At 61.3% G+C, this 16,643-nt stretch overlaps 1 protein-coding gene across 1 annotated transcript; it reads right to left on the bottom strand.

The window, feature by feature from the left end:
• Positions 1-14,660: 14,660 nt before the first annotated feature.
• CLDN23 (claudin 23) lies at positions 14,661-15,362 on the bottom strand. Its single transcript, XM_050338543.1, has one exon. The coding sequence runs from the start codon at positions 15,360-15,362 to the stop codon at positions 14,661-14,663; it is 702 nt and encodes a 233-aa protein (XP_050194500.1).
• Positions 15,363-16,643: the final 1,281 nt, after the last annotated feature.

Here is a 16,643-nt window from a genome sequence, read left to right as displayed (position 1 = left end):
CCGGGCATAAAGGCGGCGGCCGCGGCTCCGCGCTCCGTGTGCCGGCCGGACCCCCGAAGCCGCCCCTCGCAGCCGCCGCCGCCATGGGCCGCCCCCCGCCGCCGCTCCGCCTGCTCCTCGCCCTCCTCAGCATCCTCCTGCCGCCGCTGCTGCCGCTGGCCGGGAGCGCCGCCGGCGCCGGGATCCGCCGCGCCCGTGAGCCACGACCGAGGGGGGCGGGCCGGGGGGGGGCGGGGAGGTCCCTTGTCCCATCCCGAGGGGCTGCGGTGAGTGCCCGCAGCATCAGGAGGGATGCTTGCTCATCCCCCCGAAATGGGCTATGGGGTGGGGTGTCCCTGCTACCGAGAGTGTCCCCGTTCTCCCCATCCCCCCGGTGATGTGTCCCTGCTCCGTGTGGCATCCTTCCCATCCTGACAGCATAGGGGTCCCTGCGCTCCGAGGAGCCCCTTACCTCTGCCTAGAGCGTTTGGAGCGTCACTACCTTACCTGAGGGGGACGAGAGGCTACAGTTCTCCCTCCAGCCCCGCAGGAGGTCCTGGGGTACCCCTGGCTGGGAGCGGTCCCTTCCCTGCCGCGGGGCTGTGCTGGGACCCACACGCGGGTGTGCAGAGGGATGCCCGGTGCTCCTGTCCGCGCTGATCCCGGGCTGCGCTCCCTCTTGTCCGCAGCAGCTGCTGGCTCCACGTGCGCTGCCTCACGCCAGGCCTCCTGCGCCGCCGGCTGCATCCCCGTTCCCTGGCTCTGCGATGGGGAGCAGCAGTGTCCTGACGGGACGGATGAACAGTGCGGTGAGCGGGGGAATACTGACACCTATCCGCTGTCGTGGGGTGGACCTGAGGGCTGCGCTGCGTGGCATCATGGGGCCCTGGTGCTCTGGGGAGTGGTGGGGGAGGGCAGGCCAGAGGCGCTTTGCTCTTTGCTGGTTCTGCCTGTGTGGCATCCTGCAGGGACATGTGTACCCCAGAGCTCCTTGTGAATGTCTGTGGCATGGGAACATATCCTGGATGCTATGCTGAGCAAGGCAGACCCCACCTGCCTGAGAGCCCGACTGTGGGGGCTGCTGTGGGCCAGTCCCTTGGCACAGCTGCTCAGGCATTGCCAGCACCTGCCCTGTGCCAGGATGGAGGGGACCCCTGTGGTTCTGCCGTAGCGACAGGTCCCAGTGACCGTGTGATGTTCCTGCAGACGTTGCCTGCGGCGGGGACCCCCATGTTTGGCAGTGTGACGATGGCAGGTGTGTTTCTAGCAGCTGGCGTTGCGATGGTGCTGCTGACTGCCTGGATGGCTCTGATGAGCAGGACTGTGGTAGGTAGCCTCTACTGGGGGCACCGAGTGGGGGGAGGGGGGGATAGGGGCACAGGGCAGGGCGATGAGTGCTGCACTGTTCCCTCCTCAGTGTGCGGGACAAAGAAGGTGCAGTGTCCTGGCACCCACCATTGCATCCCACACTGGGAGCTGTGCGATCAGCATCAGGACTGCGAGGATGGCTGGGACGAGGAGGGGTGTCCCCAGCAGCCCTGCCTGCCTGGGCAGTGGCAGTGCAGGAACAGGGTGTGCATCATGGCCGAGTGGAAGTGCAACGGGATTGATGACTGTGGCGATTCCTCGGATGAAGATGTCTGTGGTAAGCAAGCTAGATGCTCCTCAGTGGGGCAAGACCTGTCCAGATCACGTGTGAAGTAGGGAATACTTTGCTTTCCTGGGCTTCAGCTCACCTTGGGATGGTGGCAAGCTTCCCAGGAACTGTTGATACTTTGTGGGACCTCCCCATGAGTCTGGGACCCAGGGTTTTCACTTAGCCCACCTGGTATTGGTCTGCCCTGCTGACCTGAACTGTGTGTGCCATAGCCACCTGCCCACCTGGCATGGTGCGGTGTGATGAGGGGAAGTGTATCCTGGAGTCCCTGATGTGCAACGAAGAGAATGACTGCCTGGATGGCACCGATGAGCCCAACACATGTGGTGAGTTGGGTATGGCTGCTGGCCACCGCCCATGAGGCTGGGGCCAGTGGGGAGCCACAGAGCCGTCCTGCCTCATGTCAGCCCTCGCTGTGTCCCTGCAGATCAGAGCTGCTTTGTACGCAACGGGGGCTGTGCAGAGACATGTGCTGACACACACTGGGGAGTGCAGTGCTCCTGCGGGGCCGGCTGGGTGCTGCAGGCAGACGGGCAGAGCTGTGCTGGTAAGGAGAGATCAGGGGCGTGCGCTTCAGGCACATGGGGCCTCAACCACTGAGAGCAGGGTCTCCATGGAGCCAGTGCTTCTGTGGGAATGCCTGCCTCTGCCCTGCTCCTGCCCATGTGTCACCCCTGGCCCCCCAAAGGCTATATCAAGATAATGTCCCAGCAGCAGCTGGTGCATTTTGGGGTAGGGCCCAAAGGTTCTGGTATCTAGGGAGCCTCCCCTAGGGAGTCCCTGGGGAGCAGTGGCAATGCTGTCTGGGGCAGCTCCTATGGCAGGCTCCTGACTGTACCTACCCCTGCAGATGTGGATGAATGCTCCCTGGAGTACAGCCCCTGCAGCCAGCTGTGCAGCAACACCCCGGGCACTTACAGCTGTGCCTGCCTCCAGGGCTACACTCTGCGGCACGGCACCGCCTGTGAAGTGACAGGTAGGGTGAGCTGGGGAGCCCGGCGTTCCTGAGGGGCTGGGCAGTGCCCCCAGCTAGCCATGCCCCTGCTCACTGAGTGGCATTCCTCTCACCCTGGCAGACAATGCAACACAGATCCTGGTGGCCGTGGGGCAGGACCTGGCCCTACTGGATGTGCGGACCCAAGCCTACCGGCCTCAGCTCTCCACTCAGACTGAACCCCGAGTCCTGGTGTACGACCAGCTCCGAGAAACCTACTACTGGCTGACAGAGGATGGCGAGATCCATGTTCACCCCCTGGGGAAAGGCACACAATCCCTCTATGCAGGTGGGGAGGAGTGAGGCTGAGTGCTGTAGTGGGGCTGAGGTGGGTGCTGAGAGCTGGCCTGCCACCTCAGTCCTGCCTTTCCTGTATAGAGTAAGGGGCAACCTGGGTTTGTCTTCCAGCCTGGAGCAGGCTGGTATGCCTTAAAACTACTCTGTCTCTACAGATGCCAGAGAGGTGAACAGCATCTCCCTCGACTGGTTCACAGGGCAGCTGTACTGGGCCAGCAGCCATCCTCCAGCTATCTATGCAGGGCTGGGTGATGGCCGGGGTTATGTGACAGTGCTGGGGAAGGACATTGTACCAGAGCAACTGACAGTGCATCCGGCTGCAAGGTGAGGATTGAATGAGCCAGGGTTGGTCCAGGCTCCTGGGATTGTGATGCTGGTGCTGTTGTGGGGTTGTGGCAGCACTGGTATAATGCTGTGAAGTGCTTCCTTGGTGCCTGCCCCCAGGTCCCTGTACTGGGTCAACCGCGGGCAGCGGGGCCGGACAGTCATTGCTGCGGCTGGCATGGATGGCTCAAACAAGCGGGAGCTCACAGCGGTGCCCATGGAGGAGCCTGTGGGGCTAAGCCTGGACCATGTGGCTGGCAGACTGTACTGGATCAGCGAGTACAAGGAGGTAGGGACAAAGGGCTGCAGGGCTCTCCTCCCCCAGGGAGATGATGAGATGGGATTTGGGAGGGTGGCCCTGGTTCCCCTCTGTCTACGTGCAAGGCATAGGAGAGAGCAGGGAGCAGTGCTCAGGTCTGGCCTACATCCCTGAACTGGGACGTGATGGCACCACCATGAGGCTTGTGACTGTGGGACAGAGCCAGGGCATGGGGATGCCACATGGTCACCATGCCTTGCTTTGTCCCCAGTCCATCGAGACACTGCGGGTGGATGGCAGCGGGCGTCACTCCTTTCACGCTGTTCTGCGGAGACACACGGAGCCGCTGGGCCTGGCTGTGTTCGAGAGCCGGTTCTTCTGGACCGATGGCACAGAGCTGGTGTCAGCCACCTGGGCCTCTCCCCAGGAGCACGCAGTGTTGCTCCGCGCTCCTGTCTCAGCTTTCACTGTGGTACACGCACTGCAGCAGCCTCCCCGTAAGTACTCTGTGGGTGCTGCACCACTGCAGGGCTGGCAGCACCCCCACCGCATCCCTGGATGCTGGGGGAGGCTGTGCTGGGTCCTGGAGCTCACAGGGTCCTGCCCAATGGTTTCACTAGTCTTGTGATGAGGAGTTGTGCAGTTGAGACAGAGGGGACATACAAGTCCATAGGAAAGCTGCCAAATCCCATGTCTTTGGGTAGAGCTGTGCCCTCCTAACTCATATGACATTGCTGCCATGTCTGCCAGCCCATAACCAGCCCCAGGACAGTCTGTTTTTGGGGACTGGGAGAGACATTCGGAGGTCATGGTTGCCTAATGTTCCCTTGCTCTTAGGGGACACTGCTGCGTGTGCTCCAGGCCTGTGCAGTCACCTTTGCCTCTTGTCACCTGTGCATCCTCGGGGATACAAGTGTGCCTGTCCAGAGGGCCTCTTCCTCCTGCCCTCCGGAAAGTGCACAGGTGAGCAGGGTCTATGAGGTGGTGTGGGTTGGCTCTCTGGGGTGGTATACATCCTGTGGGAGTTGGGGGAGGGCCAAAAGGGGCTGTGGTTTTGGTGGGGTGAGGTTCCCAGCACGCACCATTACTGTTACATTTCTTCCTTGGTTCACGCAGTTGGCCCTGTCCAGTGCCACTGGGGCTATGCTCACACACTGCCCTTGTACCCTGCAGAGCTGTCCATCATGTATGCATCAGGAAAGGCCATCTCCCTGGTGCATGTGGGCCCTGGAGCACACAGCAGATGGGTACAGGAGTGGCAGGAGCCCTTCCACCTGCAAGATGTGGACTGGCAGAGGTCAGTGCTCTATGGAACAGATGACCGTGGGACGCTGCTGAGTGTTGTGGGGCACCCTGGCAGGAGAGAGGCCATTGCAACTGGGCGGCCAGGTGAGACCCTATGGGGTGATGGAGGTCATACTCCCCTTCCTGATGCTCCCTGAGGCCTGAGTATGTCCTGGGTGCAGAGCACACTAATCTGATGGTGCCCACAGCTGGGCTGTGCTGAGGCAGTGGGTTTAGGGGCTGGGAGTCTCAGGTGGAGAAGCGGATCATGGGACAGCCTTGTTTGTAACTGCTTGCCTGCCTTCTCTTGCCAAGTGTGCTCTGCCCGTGTGGACATCCGCTCGGGGGACCTGTACTGGCTCGCGTGTAACCAGAGGGACATCGGGGTGATCCGGACATCTGACATGTTCCCGCGCATCCTGCACCGTGCTCGCAGCAGCATCCAGCACCTCTTCTTGGACTGGCAGCGGGGTGCTCTGTACTGGCTAGCCCGTGGGCAGCCCCTGCAGCAGCTGAGCCTGGCTGGCGGTGCTCCGTGGGATGCCTGGAATGAGACATGGCCTGGAGACCTCCCTGCAGCCATGGATAGCAGAGCCTTCAGCCTGCTCTGGTGCTCAGGCCTGGGTGAGCCATGGTAGTATCTGGAGCAGAGAGTGGAGGTGGTGGACGTAGGTAGGAGTGATCAGCCATGCCCTTCATGCAGCAGTCCCTGTCTGGGCAGTAGGATGCTCGTGGGGCAGACTCTTTCCCTTGGCTGAGCCCCTGGCCTCATCCATGAGGTCCTTGCCATAGCTGTGGGTTATGGGGGCACAGGGTGGGCCACGAGGGGTATCTGTGGGCCCCGGGTCCTACCATCCCTCTGCCTCACAGGCTTGCGGGCACTGAGTCTGACCAAGCGGCAAGCAGTCACCCTGGCACCCAGCTGGCCCCACGGCCTTGTGGCTGCCTTCGAGCCATACCTGGTGTCGGCAAACGGGACGGCTCTGCTACTATGGGACCGGAGGACGCTGACCCTTGTGCTGACCATGCCGGCAGCAGGCGTGCAGGGAGTAGTGGCCTTCGTGGGCTCGGAGCTGCAGGCTGGTAAGAGCAGTTGTGGCTCTGTGCCTGACACAGAGGCTGTATCTGGTGGGGCTGGGTGGCCCATGCTGCTCTGAACTGGGGCAGGGTGCCTGGCTGCTGGTGGCCATTTGGGGTGCTCTGGAAAGTGCCCGGGGTGTGGGGAGAGCACAGCCCCAAATCCCAAATCCTCTGCCAGTGACACCAAGCAAGGGGTCTGCCCTGCCACTCCCTCCACCTGTGACCACCACTATGAGGACAACCACAAGCACCACTGCTGCTCATCCCACCACCTCCACCACAAGACCTACACAGAGCAGGACCACCACTGTGCTCACTACTACTCCTGCACCAACCAGCAAGGCCACCACCACCAGCCGGTCCACACCAACCACCACCAGCCAGTCCACATCAACAAAGACGACCCCTGTGCCAACCACTGCCCGGACCACACCAAGCAAGACCACCACTGTGCAGTCAACCACCACCAGCACCACCACCACCACCACTACTCGGGCTTTGCCAACTAAGGTCATTGTCCCACGGCCAACTACTACCACCCAGCACCCAACCAGTCCTGCACGGGTAGTGCCGCCTACCTCACCACTCCAGTCGAGCCCTGCTCACCCCCTGACCCCAGTCCTTCATCTGTCTTGTCCTCGCACACACGTGTCCTGCCGTGATGGCACTGAGTGTGTGGCCCAGGAGTACCTGTGTGATGGGGAGAAAGACTGTGCAGATGGCTCTGATGAGGATGGGTGTGCCCAGCTCTGCAACACCCCAGGTAGGAGCCTATCTTTGGTTGACTCCCTGTGCAGCTGGGTCACCGTGTGCCAGGGTTTCTGGCTGCTTCCTGGTGGGGTTGGTGGGATGAGGACCCTGGGAAAGTCTGTGTCCTGGGCTCTGACGCTTGTCATGGGGCATACTGGTGCCTTCTGAGCTTGGCGCTGGGCTGCAGGTGCTGTCAGAAGGGTACAGGGCTGGTCCCACCGCTCACAGTCACTTAAATGTGGCTGAGCTGAGACTGCCTCAGTCGCCTTGCTGAGGACGTAGCCTGCCAGAGATGCACTGGCTAGGAGGGGCCAAGCCCCGTCACTGTAATGTGTGGCCTTTCTAGGTCACTGGGGGACTAACACAGTGCCTGGGCACCCCAGCTGCCTTCTGCAGGCAGTGCAAGGCAAGGCCCCTTGTCTCCCCAGGGGCCTTCCACTGCGCGAGCGGAGCCGTGTGCGTCACGGCGGGAGAGCGCTGCGATGGGGTGCCCCAGTGCCCCGATGCCTCGGATGAGACAGGCTGCTGGACCCCCACGCAGGAGTGTGCCCTGCGCTGTGACGCTGCCACCCGCTGCATCCCCAAGAGCTGGCTGTGTGATGGCCATGCTGACTGCCTGGACCACACTGACGAGCAGGGCTGTGGTGAGACCCTGGGGCTGGATGGGACAGGGGGTCCCGGGGTTGCCTGCCCCATGGGTGCATGCACCAGTTTTCCTGTGGGTCCAGGGGCAGGCACTGCCTGGGGCAACCTGCTGAGCAGCTGGAGAGGCCGTACCCTGCTCAGTGCCATGTCTCCACTGGTGGGATGGGGATGGGGACAGTGCACCCGCTCAGCCCTGGCCTTGCCCACAGTGCCGAAGGAGTGCGGCCCGGCTGAGTTCTCCTGCCGGAGTGGGCAGTGCGTGGCCCTGGCCCTGCACTGCGATGGTGACCACGACTGCCAGGACGGCTCAGACGAGGAGGGCTGTGCTGTGCCCCGGCCGCTGCTCTGCCGTGAGGGTGAGGTGAGGTGCTCCCACAGTGGGGAGTGTGTGCCGGAGGCCTGGCACTGCGATGGCGCTGCCGACTGCAGGGATGGCACAGACGAGCAGGTGAGTGGAGTAGTGGGGACAGCGCCTGTCCCTGCTCGTGCCCGGGAGAGCTGGTAACCCTCTTCACGCTCTGCCTTTGCAGGGCTGTCCTTGGGAGGAAGGGCTGTGTGAGGACCAGCAGTGGGGCTGCTCCCATGGCCATGAGTGCATCCCTGATGTCTGGCGCTGCGATGGAGAGACTGACTGCACAGATGGCAGCGATGAGTCTGGCTGTGAGCTACACCCTGATTTTATCCCCTCTGTGTATCACCCGAGGTAGCTGGTGGGTGCCCAGCACAGAGGAAGATGGGTATGTGTCTGTGCTGAGGCAAAAGGCCCCATGTGCTGGTTGCCTATTCCCAGCATCTGTGGTGGCTCCAGGCCCCAGGCAGCTGTTGTCTGTGTATGGCTGGTGGCCTCTGGATTAATATAGCCTGAAGCCAGGCTACTGGCACAGCTCTAGATGAAGCTGCAATGAGCTCTGGGCAGCCTCTAGGAGCTAAATCTGCCCCAGATGAGAAAAACGAGCTGGTGGATGAGGCTTAGGGCAGCCTTCCCCACATGTCCCTGTAGGCCAGCCTGCTCCCTGCCAGAGTCATGAGTACCCCTGTGGGCTGGGGACCTGCCTGAATGCATCCTTGGTGTGTGACGGTCATCAGGACTGCGCGGATGGCTCAGACGAGGGGGGGAACTGCTCTGTGCCCTGCAAACAGTCCTGCGCTCATCTCTGCTACCCCTCGCCCCAGGGCCCTGTGAGTGCCACCAGCCCTGGGCCAGGGGCTTGCCATGCCGTGATGCCCTGGTCCAGCTGCAGGAGGGAGCCTCATGTCCCCAGGGTGGGAATCTGATGGTCCCTTTCCCCACAGCGTTGCTGGTGCAGCCCAGGCTATCGGCTTGCCAAGGATGGTCTGTCCTGCATGGACATAGATGAGTGCACAGAGTGGGGAGAGGGAGCCTGCAGCCAAACATGCCTCAATGCCCCAGGGTCCTACAGCTGTGGCTGTCTCCCTGGCTACCTGCTGGAGCCTGATGGCCATGTCTGCAAACTCACTGGTAAGTCATGGGATGGCCAAGCAGTGCTGAGGATCCCTGGCCCCCTAGGGTACACCAGGAGCTGGTGGGTACCTGCCCCCTTGTGCCTGCTGCTCCAGTGAGGCTTGTGGTCCCGTGAATGGCACTGTCTCCTCTGCCACATTGCCTGCCAGGCCCCACTCAGCTGTGAGCTGATGATTGCCAGCCCACGGCTGGTCAGAAAATCCACCTGCACTATCTGAGAACATCCTATCTGGTAGTGCTGAGCCCCAGCAGGCTCCAGTGCCTGCAAGTGCTTTATTCCCTGCCTGCATGTGTTCAGCCCATGGGGCCACCAGTGCTGAGCAGGGTCTGGGGGGCTCTGTGTTGCCCCAGGAGCAGAGCCCGTGTTGCTGGTGGCTGTGCAGTCAGAGGTGTTGTCCTATGGCCTGCGGAGTGGGCGTGAGGAGGTGCTGCTGGCCACTGACAAGGATCGTGTCGTCTTCTCACTCGACTATGACCTGGTGGAGAGGAAAGTCTTCTGGATGGACCTGGCCACAGAGAGCATCCGCTGGCAGGACCTCGGCTCGGGCAAGAAAGGCACACTGGTGAAAGGTGGGCTGTGACGGCATGGGTGTAGCAGAGGTGGCCTCTGTCACTGGGCAATCTCCAGGTTACAGTGGCGTGCCAGGCTGTGTCACCTTGTATGGAGAGGAGCTAGTTGGGAACAAGTCTGGGAGGAGAGGACAGAGAGCCTGGGATGGAGAGGATGTGGCCTGGGAGCATCGTGCCAGAGGGCCATGGAGCTGTCACCCCACAGATGCTGACTCTTGGATGTGTTGCAGGTGTGAAATCAGACTGTATAGCAGTGGACTGGCTTGGGAGGAACCTGTACTGGACAGATGGTGCAGCAGGACAGGTGCTGGCCACTCGCTTGGGCGCTGCCTGGCAAGGGATACCAGAGTACACTGTGGTGATGGATGGAGACCTGGACCAGCCCCATTCTCTGGTGGTCCAGCCTCTGGCAGGGTAAATCTGCAACAAGGGGACATAGGGACCTCCTTACCATCCCTCCCCTGCCCCATTTTCCTCCATGTACTGGGACGATGCTGTGTCTCGGTCCACGAGCCAGCACCTCTCTTCCCACTAGGCTGCTGTACTGGTCAGAGGTGGGGAGCCACCCATGCCTGATGGAGTCCACGATGGATGGGAGTCGGCGGCACGTGCTGCTGGCCCGGGGGCTGGGCTGGCCCACAGCACTAGCCCTCGACCTCCCCACCCAGAGGATCTTCTGGCTGGATGAGAAGCTGGGCAGTGTCAGTTCTGCACGTCTGGATGGCACCAGTGTGAAGGTGTGTGGTGGGGCACTGCTGACGGGGCCCTGATGGGGACTGGAGCGGGCACTTACAGCCTCTCTGACAGGTCCTGAAGCTGGGCTGGGTCCGGAGCCCCTTTGCAGCGGCCGTGTGCGAGGGCCAGCTCTACTGGTCGGAGAGGAAGACATGGTCCGTGCAGCAGGTGGACAAGGCCAGTGGCAAGAACAGAACCACACTGCTCAAGCGGCACGGCCAGCCCCATGGCCTCCAGGTACCTACCTGGGGAGCCCCAAACCCTGCTGTGCCAGCTCTGCTGGGTCTCCTAACATGCACGGCCCTGTTGTCCTCTAAGTGTGGAGGCACTGGAAGCTGTACCCCCATCCTGGTGGTCCTTGGGCAGCAGTCCCTGTGGCCAAGTGTCTCTGGTCCTCTTGGAACATCTCTACCTCACCATCCTGCCCAGGGCTGGGCTGTGTGTGGGCCTTGGGAGCATGGCATGGTGTAAATCATGCTCAGCTCAGCCGGTGGGTGCTGACAGGGCTGTGAGCTGAGCCTGCCCTTCCCACAGGTGATGCACCCGGCCCTGCGCCCCACAGCCCCTAACCCATGCGAGACACGTGGCTGTTCCCACCTGTGCCTGCTGAGCGCCAGGCACACTGGGCAGTGCCGGTGCCCTGCCAGGCTGGTGCTGGCTGCCGATGAGACTACCTGCCTGCCCCTCCGTGATTCAGCCTTTGCCCTCCTGGTGTCACCAGTAGCTGTGGCACAGGTACCATCCTCCAGAGCCAGCCTTAGGGGCTGCTGTCCTAGCTGCTGTCAGGGGAGAGGGGTCGCCATCTTAGTGCTGCCTCCTTCCTCCAGGTCTACCTGAAGGACCTGCCTACAACATCTGGATCCCAAGGGCTTCCCCGCACCGAACCCTGCCCTTGGCCAAGGTGGGCCACCTGACAGCCATCGACTACGCAGTGAAAGACAAGAGTTTGTACTTTGCAGAGGTGGGAGGCAACTCCATCGGACTGCTGCGCCTGAAGGACTGGGGACGGCTGTCCTGGAAGAAGGCAGTAGCTGTGGAGGGCACGGTGACATCCCTGGCCTTGGACTGGCTGAGTGGGAACCTGTACTGGATTGGGGGGCAGCTGCCCAGCATCCACGTGGCAGCTCCTGGGGGGCGATGGGCCCTGGCACTACTCAGCGAGGGGCTGCAGGGTGCTGCCTGGCTGGCACTGTGCCCTCGTGCCTCCACCATGTGCTTTGTCACAGCAGCTGGCAGCCATGGGCCTGGTGCCACAGTGGAGTGTGCAGCCATGGATGGCACTGGCCGCAGAGCGGTCTGGAGGAGAGCCCGGGCTCCCACTGCCCTCACCTTTGGGGCTGCTGGCACCAGGCTGTACTGGGCAGACCACGGTGAGTATGGGCTGAGCCGGGACACTGCTGGGGCTAGCACTGGTGCAGGCACTCGGTCCCCAAGGCACAGACCCTCAGACAGCCCTCTGTGTCTCCACACTGATGTTGCTCTATCTGTGCCCTGCAGAGAGAGGTACCATCAGCAGCGTCGAGCTGGATGGATCCCACTTTCGGGTGGTGCGGGAAGGGCTGCATGGTCTCTCGCTCTTTGCCATAGGAGAAGGCTTTCTGCTCTGGAGCACAACCTCAACCAATGGTGGGTCTGTCTGCTGTGTTTTGTCCAGCTCCTCCTACTGCATTGGGGCACAGGTGTTTCTGCCAGTCCCTGTGGGGTGCAGGCTGCGCCTCTGTGGGGTGAAGGACAGGTTAGGGGAGCCCCACCTCTCATCCTGGGCACTCTTATGGGAGGATGTGGAGCAGTGCTGACCCCATGTGTCTCCAGGATCCAGCAAGATCTGGCACAGCCGGATGGAACGGGCCGAGAGCTGGTGGTTCCCAATGGAGAAGGATTTGGTAGCCATGAGGATTTACAGCCAGTTCTCACAGGAAGGTGGGTCTGCAGCTGTCCCAGCCCAGGGCCTCTGAGGGGCTGAGCCGTGCTCAGTGGTGTCCATGCTAACTCACGCTGTTTTGGCAGGCACCAACGCCTGTGCAAAGAGCAACGGGGGCTGTGCCCAGCTCTGCCTGCCCAACCCTGCAGGGCGGCAGTGCCGCTGCTCTCCCGGTTACCACCTGGTGCGTGGAGCAGCATGTGCGCCAGCAGTGTCCTGCCCTGCTGCACTCCAGCCCTGTCCTGACTTCCAGAGCTGCATCTCTGGAAAGCAGGTCTGTGACGGGCACCCTGACTGCGCTGACGGCTCCGATGAGTCTGACTGTGAGTGCCTGCCCACAGCCAGGGCATGCAGCAGTCCTGGGGGGGCACAGGGTAGCCTGGCCAGTCTCCCCCAGTTTGGGAAGGAGGACTTACCTGGGTCTCTTGCTGACCTATGCCCCTCCTGCCAGGTCCCTCCCGGCAGATGAGGACGCAGGTCCCCGCAGTGTCACCATCAGGAATGTCCCACGTGGAAGAACAGAAACCAGCCTCACCCACAACTGCCCCGCAGCCTCGACAGCCCAGCCCCAGCTCACCCGCAGCCCCCGGCCCACGGGAGCACGGAGAGCCCTTCCTGGTACCCCCCAGCACGGAGGAGGTGCTGAGGGCTGTGCCGTGCAGCAGCGAGACGTGCAACCTGCGCGGGGACTGCGCCATCGAGGCTGGGCAAGTGAGGTGCCACTGCGCCCTGGGCTATCGTGGCAACTACTGCGAGGAGGCAGAGGTGCAGCCCTTTGCAGGACCCATCGCCCTGGGCGTGGCCGTGCTCCTCCTGCTCGCTGCTGCTGCTGTGGGGGCCCTGGCCTACATGCGGAGGCGGGACAGGCGGAGGAGGTGAACTCTGGGGTTGGGCTGGGCCAGGTATAACTGGGGATAGAGAGGGACTGGCTCTCCTTGCCCAGGGACAGTGTGGTGTCCTGATGCACCCCTGGGTTACACAGAAAGCTCGATCACCCCAGCAAGCTATCAGCAGGGCTTGTGGCAGGACCTTAGGATCTGCCCCATCTCTAGGAGATGGCCATGCCATTCTTAGTGTATGTTTTTTCATCTCCAGGACCTCAAGCACTGCTTCCACCAGGGTGCTGACCTTGTACCACCGTGAAAGTGACCCCGAGGAAGAGGATGAGGAGGAGGAGGAAGAGCTTCCCCCCAAGAGTGATACATTTGTGAATGAAGCTTACGATGGGAAAGAGGTGAGTAACAACAGGAGCAGGCCTTGGTAGGGACACCCCCTGCCACCCTGGGGTGCCCCAAGGCCCAGTGCTGGCATGGTGCCCACTCCTGAGGCAAGCTCTGCCCTCCTGCTGGAGGAGAGGGGCAAGACCTGGGGTGTCTGGTGTCTGAAAGGGCTGTCCAGCTCTGCCTGTGGCTGGAGCCCCTGTGCTAAAGTGTGGGGTGGGCTCAGAGAGGCTTGCTCAGACTCACCACTCACGCACCCATCTGTGATCTCTGCAGGAGCTGCCAGCCCTGGCGAGGAAAGGATCATCTCACCTCAACACTGTATTTTCATAAAGGAATGTTGTGCAGCATCTCCCGTGCCACTGTGCTTTGTGTGTGGGCTGGGGAGGGAAGGTTGGTTTGGTCTTTCCCGATGTCTAAGCTCTAGGGAACTTAAAAGTCCAGAGGAAAAAGGTTTGGGAGGTTTATCAGGAAGTCTCTAATCCCAACACACTCTGAGCCACCTGAATCTGATCCCCTGTTGCAGGATGCATCCTGTACTAACCCAATAACCACACTAAGAGCATCATGAGCCACTGTCCCTCTTCAGCAAGGCTTAGCTTGCTGACCATGGTGCTTTGGGCTTGCCTGGGGTGGAAATCTGGCCAAATAGCTCTGCAAGGAAGCTGGCTTGGCTCTTCTCATGTTATGCAGGGTGTTGAGCAGGATTTTATAGTCCAGTTCTGACCTCCTGAGTGTCCCTTACAAACCAGTGAGACCAGTTTTACCACCTCATACCAGGCTAATGTTGAATATGCTATTTTTTCTCTGTGTTCCCTTGTTGGTTTTTTTTTTCTCCTGAAGTGGCTGTGCTCAAGAAAGGAGAAACCTCTCCCAGAGTTGATTTTGTCCATGGGGAAAAAGTCCTTTAGGAAGGTGCCATAAAACTTTTACAGACTTTTCCTCCCTACTTCAGGCAAAGCACAGGGAGGCTGGGTTAGCCGTGCCCACTGGCTCTCAGCCCAGCCTGCCTGGCAGAAAGCCCGTAACCATCCCACAGTACAGATCCATTCCTTTGCATTTATTTTTCTGTTTGCACAGTCCTGAGTTGGGCAGAGACATGTGGGAGGTGCACCCCTCCCCTATTCTCAGTCCTGAAGGTTACACGGTGCTAGCCTATACCTTGCTCGGATAGGAACAGTGAAGCTGCCTCTGCCCAAGCTGCTGTGCGTGGTGCAGGAGGATGAGTTAAAAGCTGCATGGAGGGACTAGAGCTATGTATAGCCCTCAACCCAGTGTGGATTTGGCACAGTTGTAGGACCTGGAGCACAGCAGACTTGAGGAAGTTGCAGAGATTCAAGACAGGTCCTTGGTCTTGTTTTCAGGCTGCTTTGAGGTGCCCCAGGAGAAGGGCATGGCTTGTAGGTCAAAAGCCAGCACTGCTTTCAGTGCCAGGCAGGTGGCTGCTGTCCTAGTGCTGGGGCTACAAGTCCGAGTCACAAGGTGGAGTGTTCCTCCAGTGTTGTCCATCTTGCTCATCCTTCAGCACGTCCCACGGATTGCTGTAAGCCCCAATGGTGGAGCACAGCCCAGACTCCACCACAGGGCTGGGGGACAGTTTGGGGGCCCTGCGCTCCTTGCAGCAGTGGTGGAAGCTGAGGGAAAGGGCCAGCCCCCCCAAGATCTCCAGACAGCTTCCCAAGTAGCTCAGCACCAAGCTGTAGCCTACAACCAGCGTGCTGCCAGGCACAGCGGGCAGTGCCCACAGCTCATGGGTGTACCAGGAGGCGGGCACGAGGCTCATCAGCCCCGAGAGAAGCAGCACCAGCCCTGCCACTCCAGCCAGCAGGTGCCGTGGCTCCTCCTGCCAGCAGCGAACCCCCAGGGCAGCCACCACCAAGCCCAGGAGCGTGATCACCAGCGAGGAGGGCATCAGCCCTTGGGCCACCCGCACGGGTACCTCCTGAAAGTAGCCCAGCTCGTCAGCCTGCCCGCAGAGGCGGTCATGGGTGCTCTGCCGCTCCCTGCATATGTCCCAGATGCCCTGCTCCCAGACGAGGTCCATGGGCTGGTTAGGTACGAGGCTCACCTTCCTCCAGCTGGGTGCCAGCGTGCCCGTGAGCGTCAGCAGGAGCCCGCAGGGGCACAGCACCAGTCCCACGATCATCGCCGTCGGCGTCCTCATGCTGGGGAGGCGGGCGAGGCGGGCTCGGCGGGCTCCTGCTTGCCCGAGGTCCGCGGGGAGCTGCGGGGCTCACCGGGCAGCGGAGCCGCGGGGCCGCTCGGGGCAGGCGAGAGGGGGATCCCGCGACGGGAAGCGCTCCCGCAGCCCCGCACGGCGGGCACAGCCCGCGGACCTGCCCTGCCCGGGCCGTGGGGAGGGGCCGGCCAGGAGGCGGGGCCGGCAGGCGGGGCTCGGCTCGGGCAGGGCTGGTCGGCACCTGCCGGCGAGGGCAGCGCCTTCCAGGGACACGGGAGCCCTCAGGGAGCGGCCGAGCTCCGACCTCTGTGTCCCCCCGTAGGTGGCGGGGCGGGGAAGAGACGGCGGTCCGTCCGTCCGTCCCCGGGCTGATGGGGCGGCAGAGGACCCTATTACAAATCAGTTCATTAATTGAATGCGAGCTTATTTTGCTATCAAATTAATTGATTTATGAAAATAATTAATTACGATTAAATGCTAGCAGATCTCACAGTTGGCAGCTGGCCCGGGAGAAGTTCCCATCTCCCTGTCTTTCAGGGACGGCTCCTGAGCTTGGCCCTGCTTCTCCCTTTCCATGCTGTGCTCAGAGGTCACCCGCAGACCCAGCAGCCTGGTTCTCGGCGGGAAAAGTCCCTGGGATGTTCACCGAGACAGGTATGGAAAGTCACCACATTTGAGAAACGCTATGTGGGTATTTGAGCCCCCAAAAGCACTCGTCTTGGGCCTCTTCAAGTTTCCCTGAATCTCTGCCAGTCACGCTGGGCCCAGAAGAGGGCAGCATCCTCTGTGGATCAATTTGGGATAAGCAACGCCAGCTGAGCTGGAGGGCTGGCTGCGTCTGTGCTCCACGGCATCTTTGCGCTGCTGGTTCCGTGGCCTTGGCCGTCTGCAGGGCTGGGTGGGTCTGTGCTAGACCAGCTGCTCCCGGCTCCCTTCCCCACTCCCCGTCCCACAGCTATTCCCCGATTGCCCTGAAGCCCTTCTGCTCTATGGGTGACAGATTTTGGGGATGTATTGTGGAGCTGCTTGTTACTGGATCTCAGTCTAGCTCGAAGGCAAGGGTGGGTTGGACTCATCCAGATGCTCATGTCCCCAGCCATATCTGCAGGGCAGCAATGCTGACAGCCAGCTGTGCATAGCTCCAGAGCAGGAACACCTAGTTTTGTTGTACGCAGCTAGCAGTTTGCTAAAATTCGGCACTCCTCATCTGAGAAGCTAAGCTAGGGGTTGCTGATTCCTTTCCTGTTCCATTAACTTTTTTAACAT

Source organism: Myiozetetes cayanensis, unplaced genomic scaffold (assembly GCF_022539395.1).
Source record: "Myiozetetes cayanensis isolate MyiCay16 unplaced genomic scaffold, myiCay2020 scf7, whole genome shotgun sequence".
NCBI lineage: Eukaryota > Metazoa > Chordata > Aves > Passeriformes > Tyrannidae > Myiozetetes > Myiozetetes cayanensis.
The sequence above is the reverse complement of the archived record's forward strand: the minus strand, read 5'-3'. Positions and strand labels throughout refer to the sequence as shown.

What these genes read in the sequence shown, in the direction of transcription:
- CLDN23 (XM_050338543.1), bottom strand. Translation starts at nt 15,362, where the DNA reads ATGAGGACGCCGACGGCGATGATCGTGGGACTGGTGCTGTGCCCCTGC.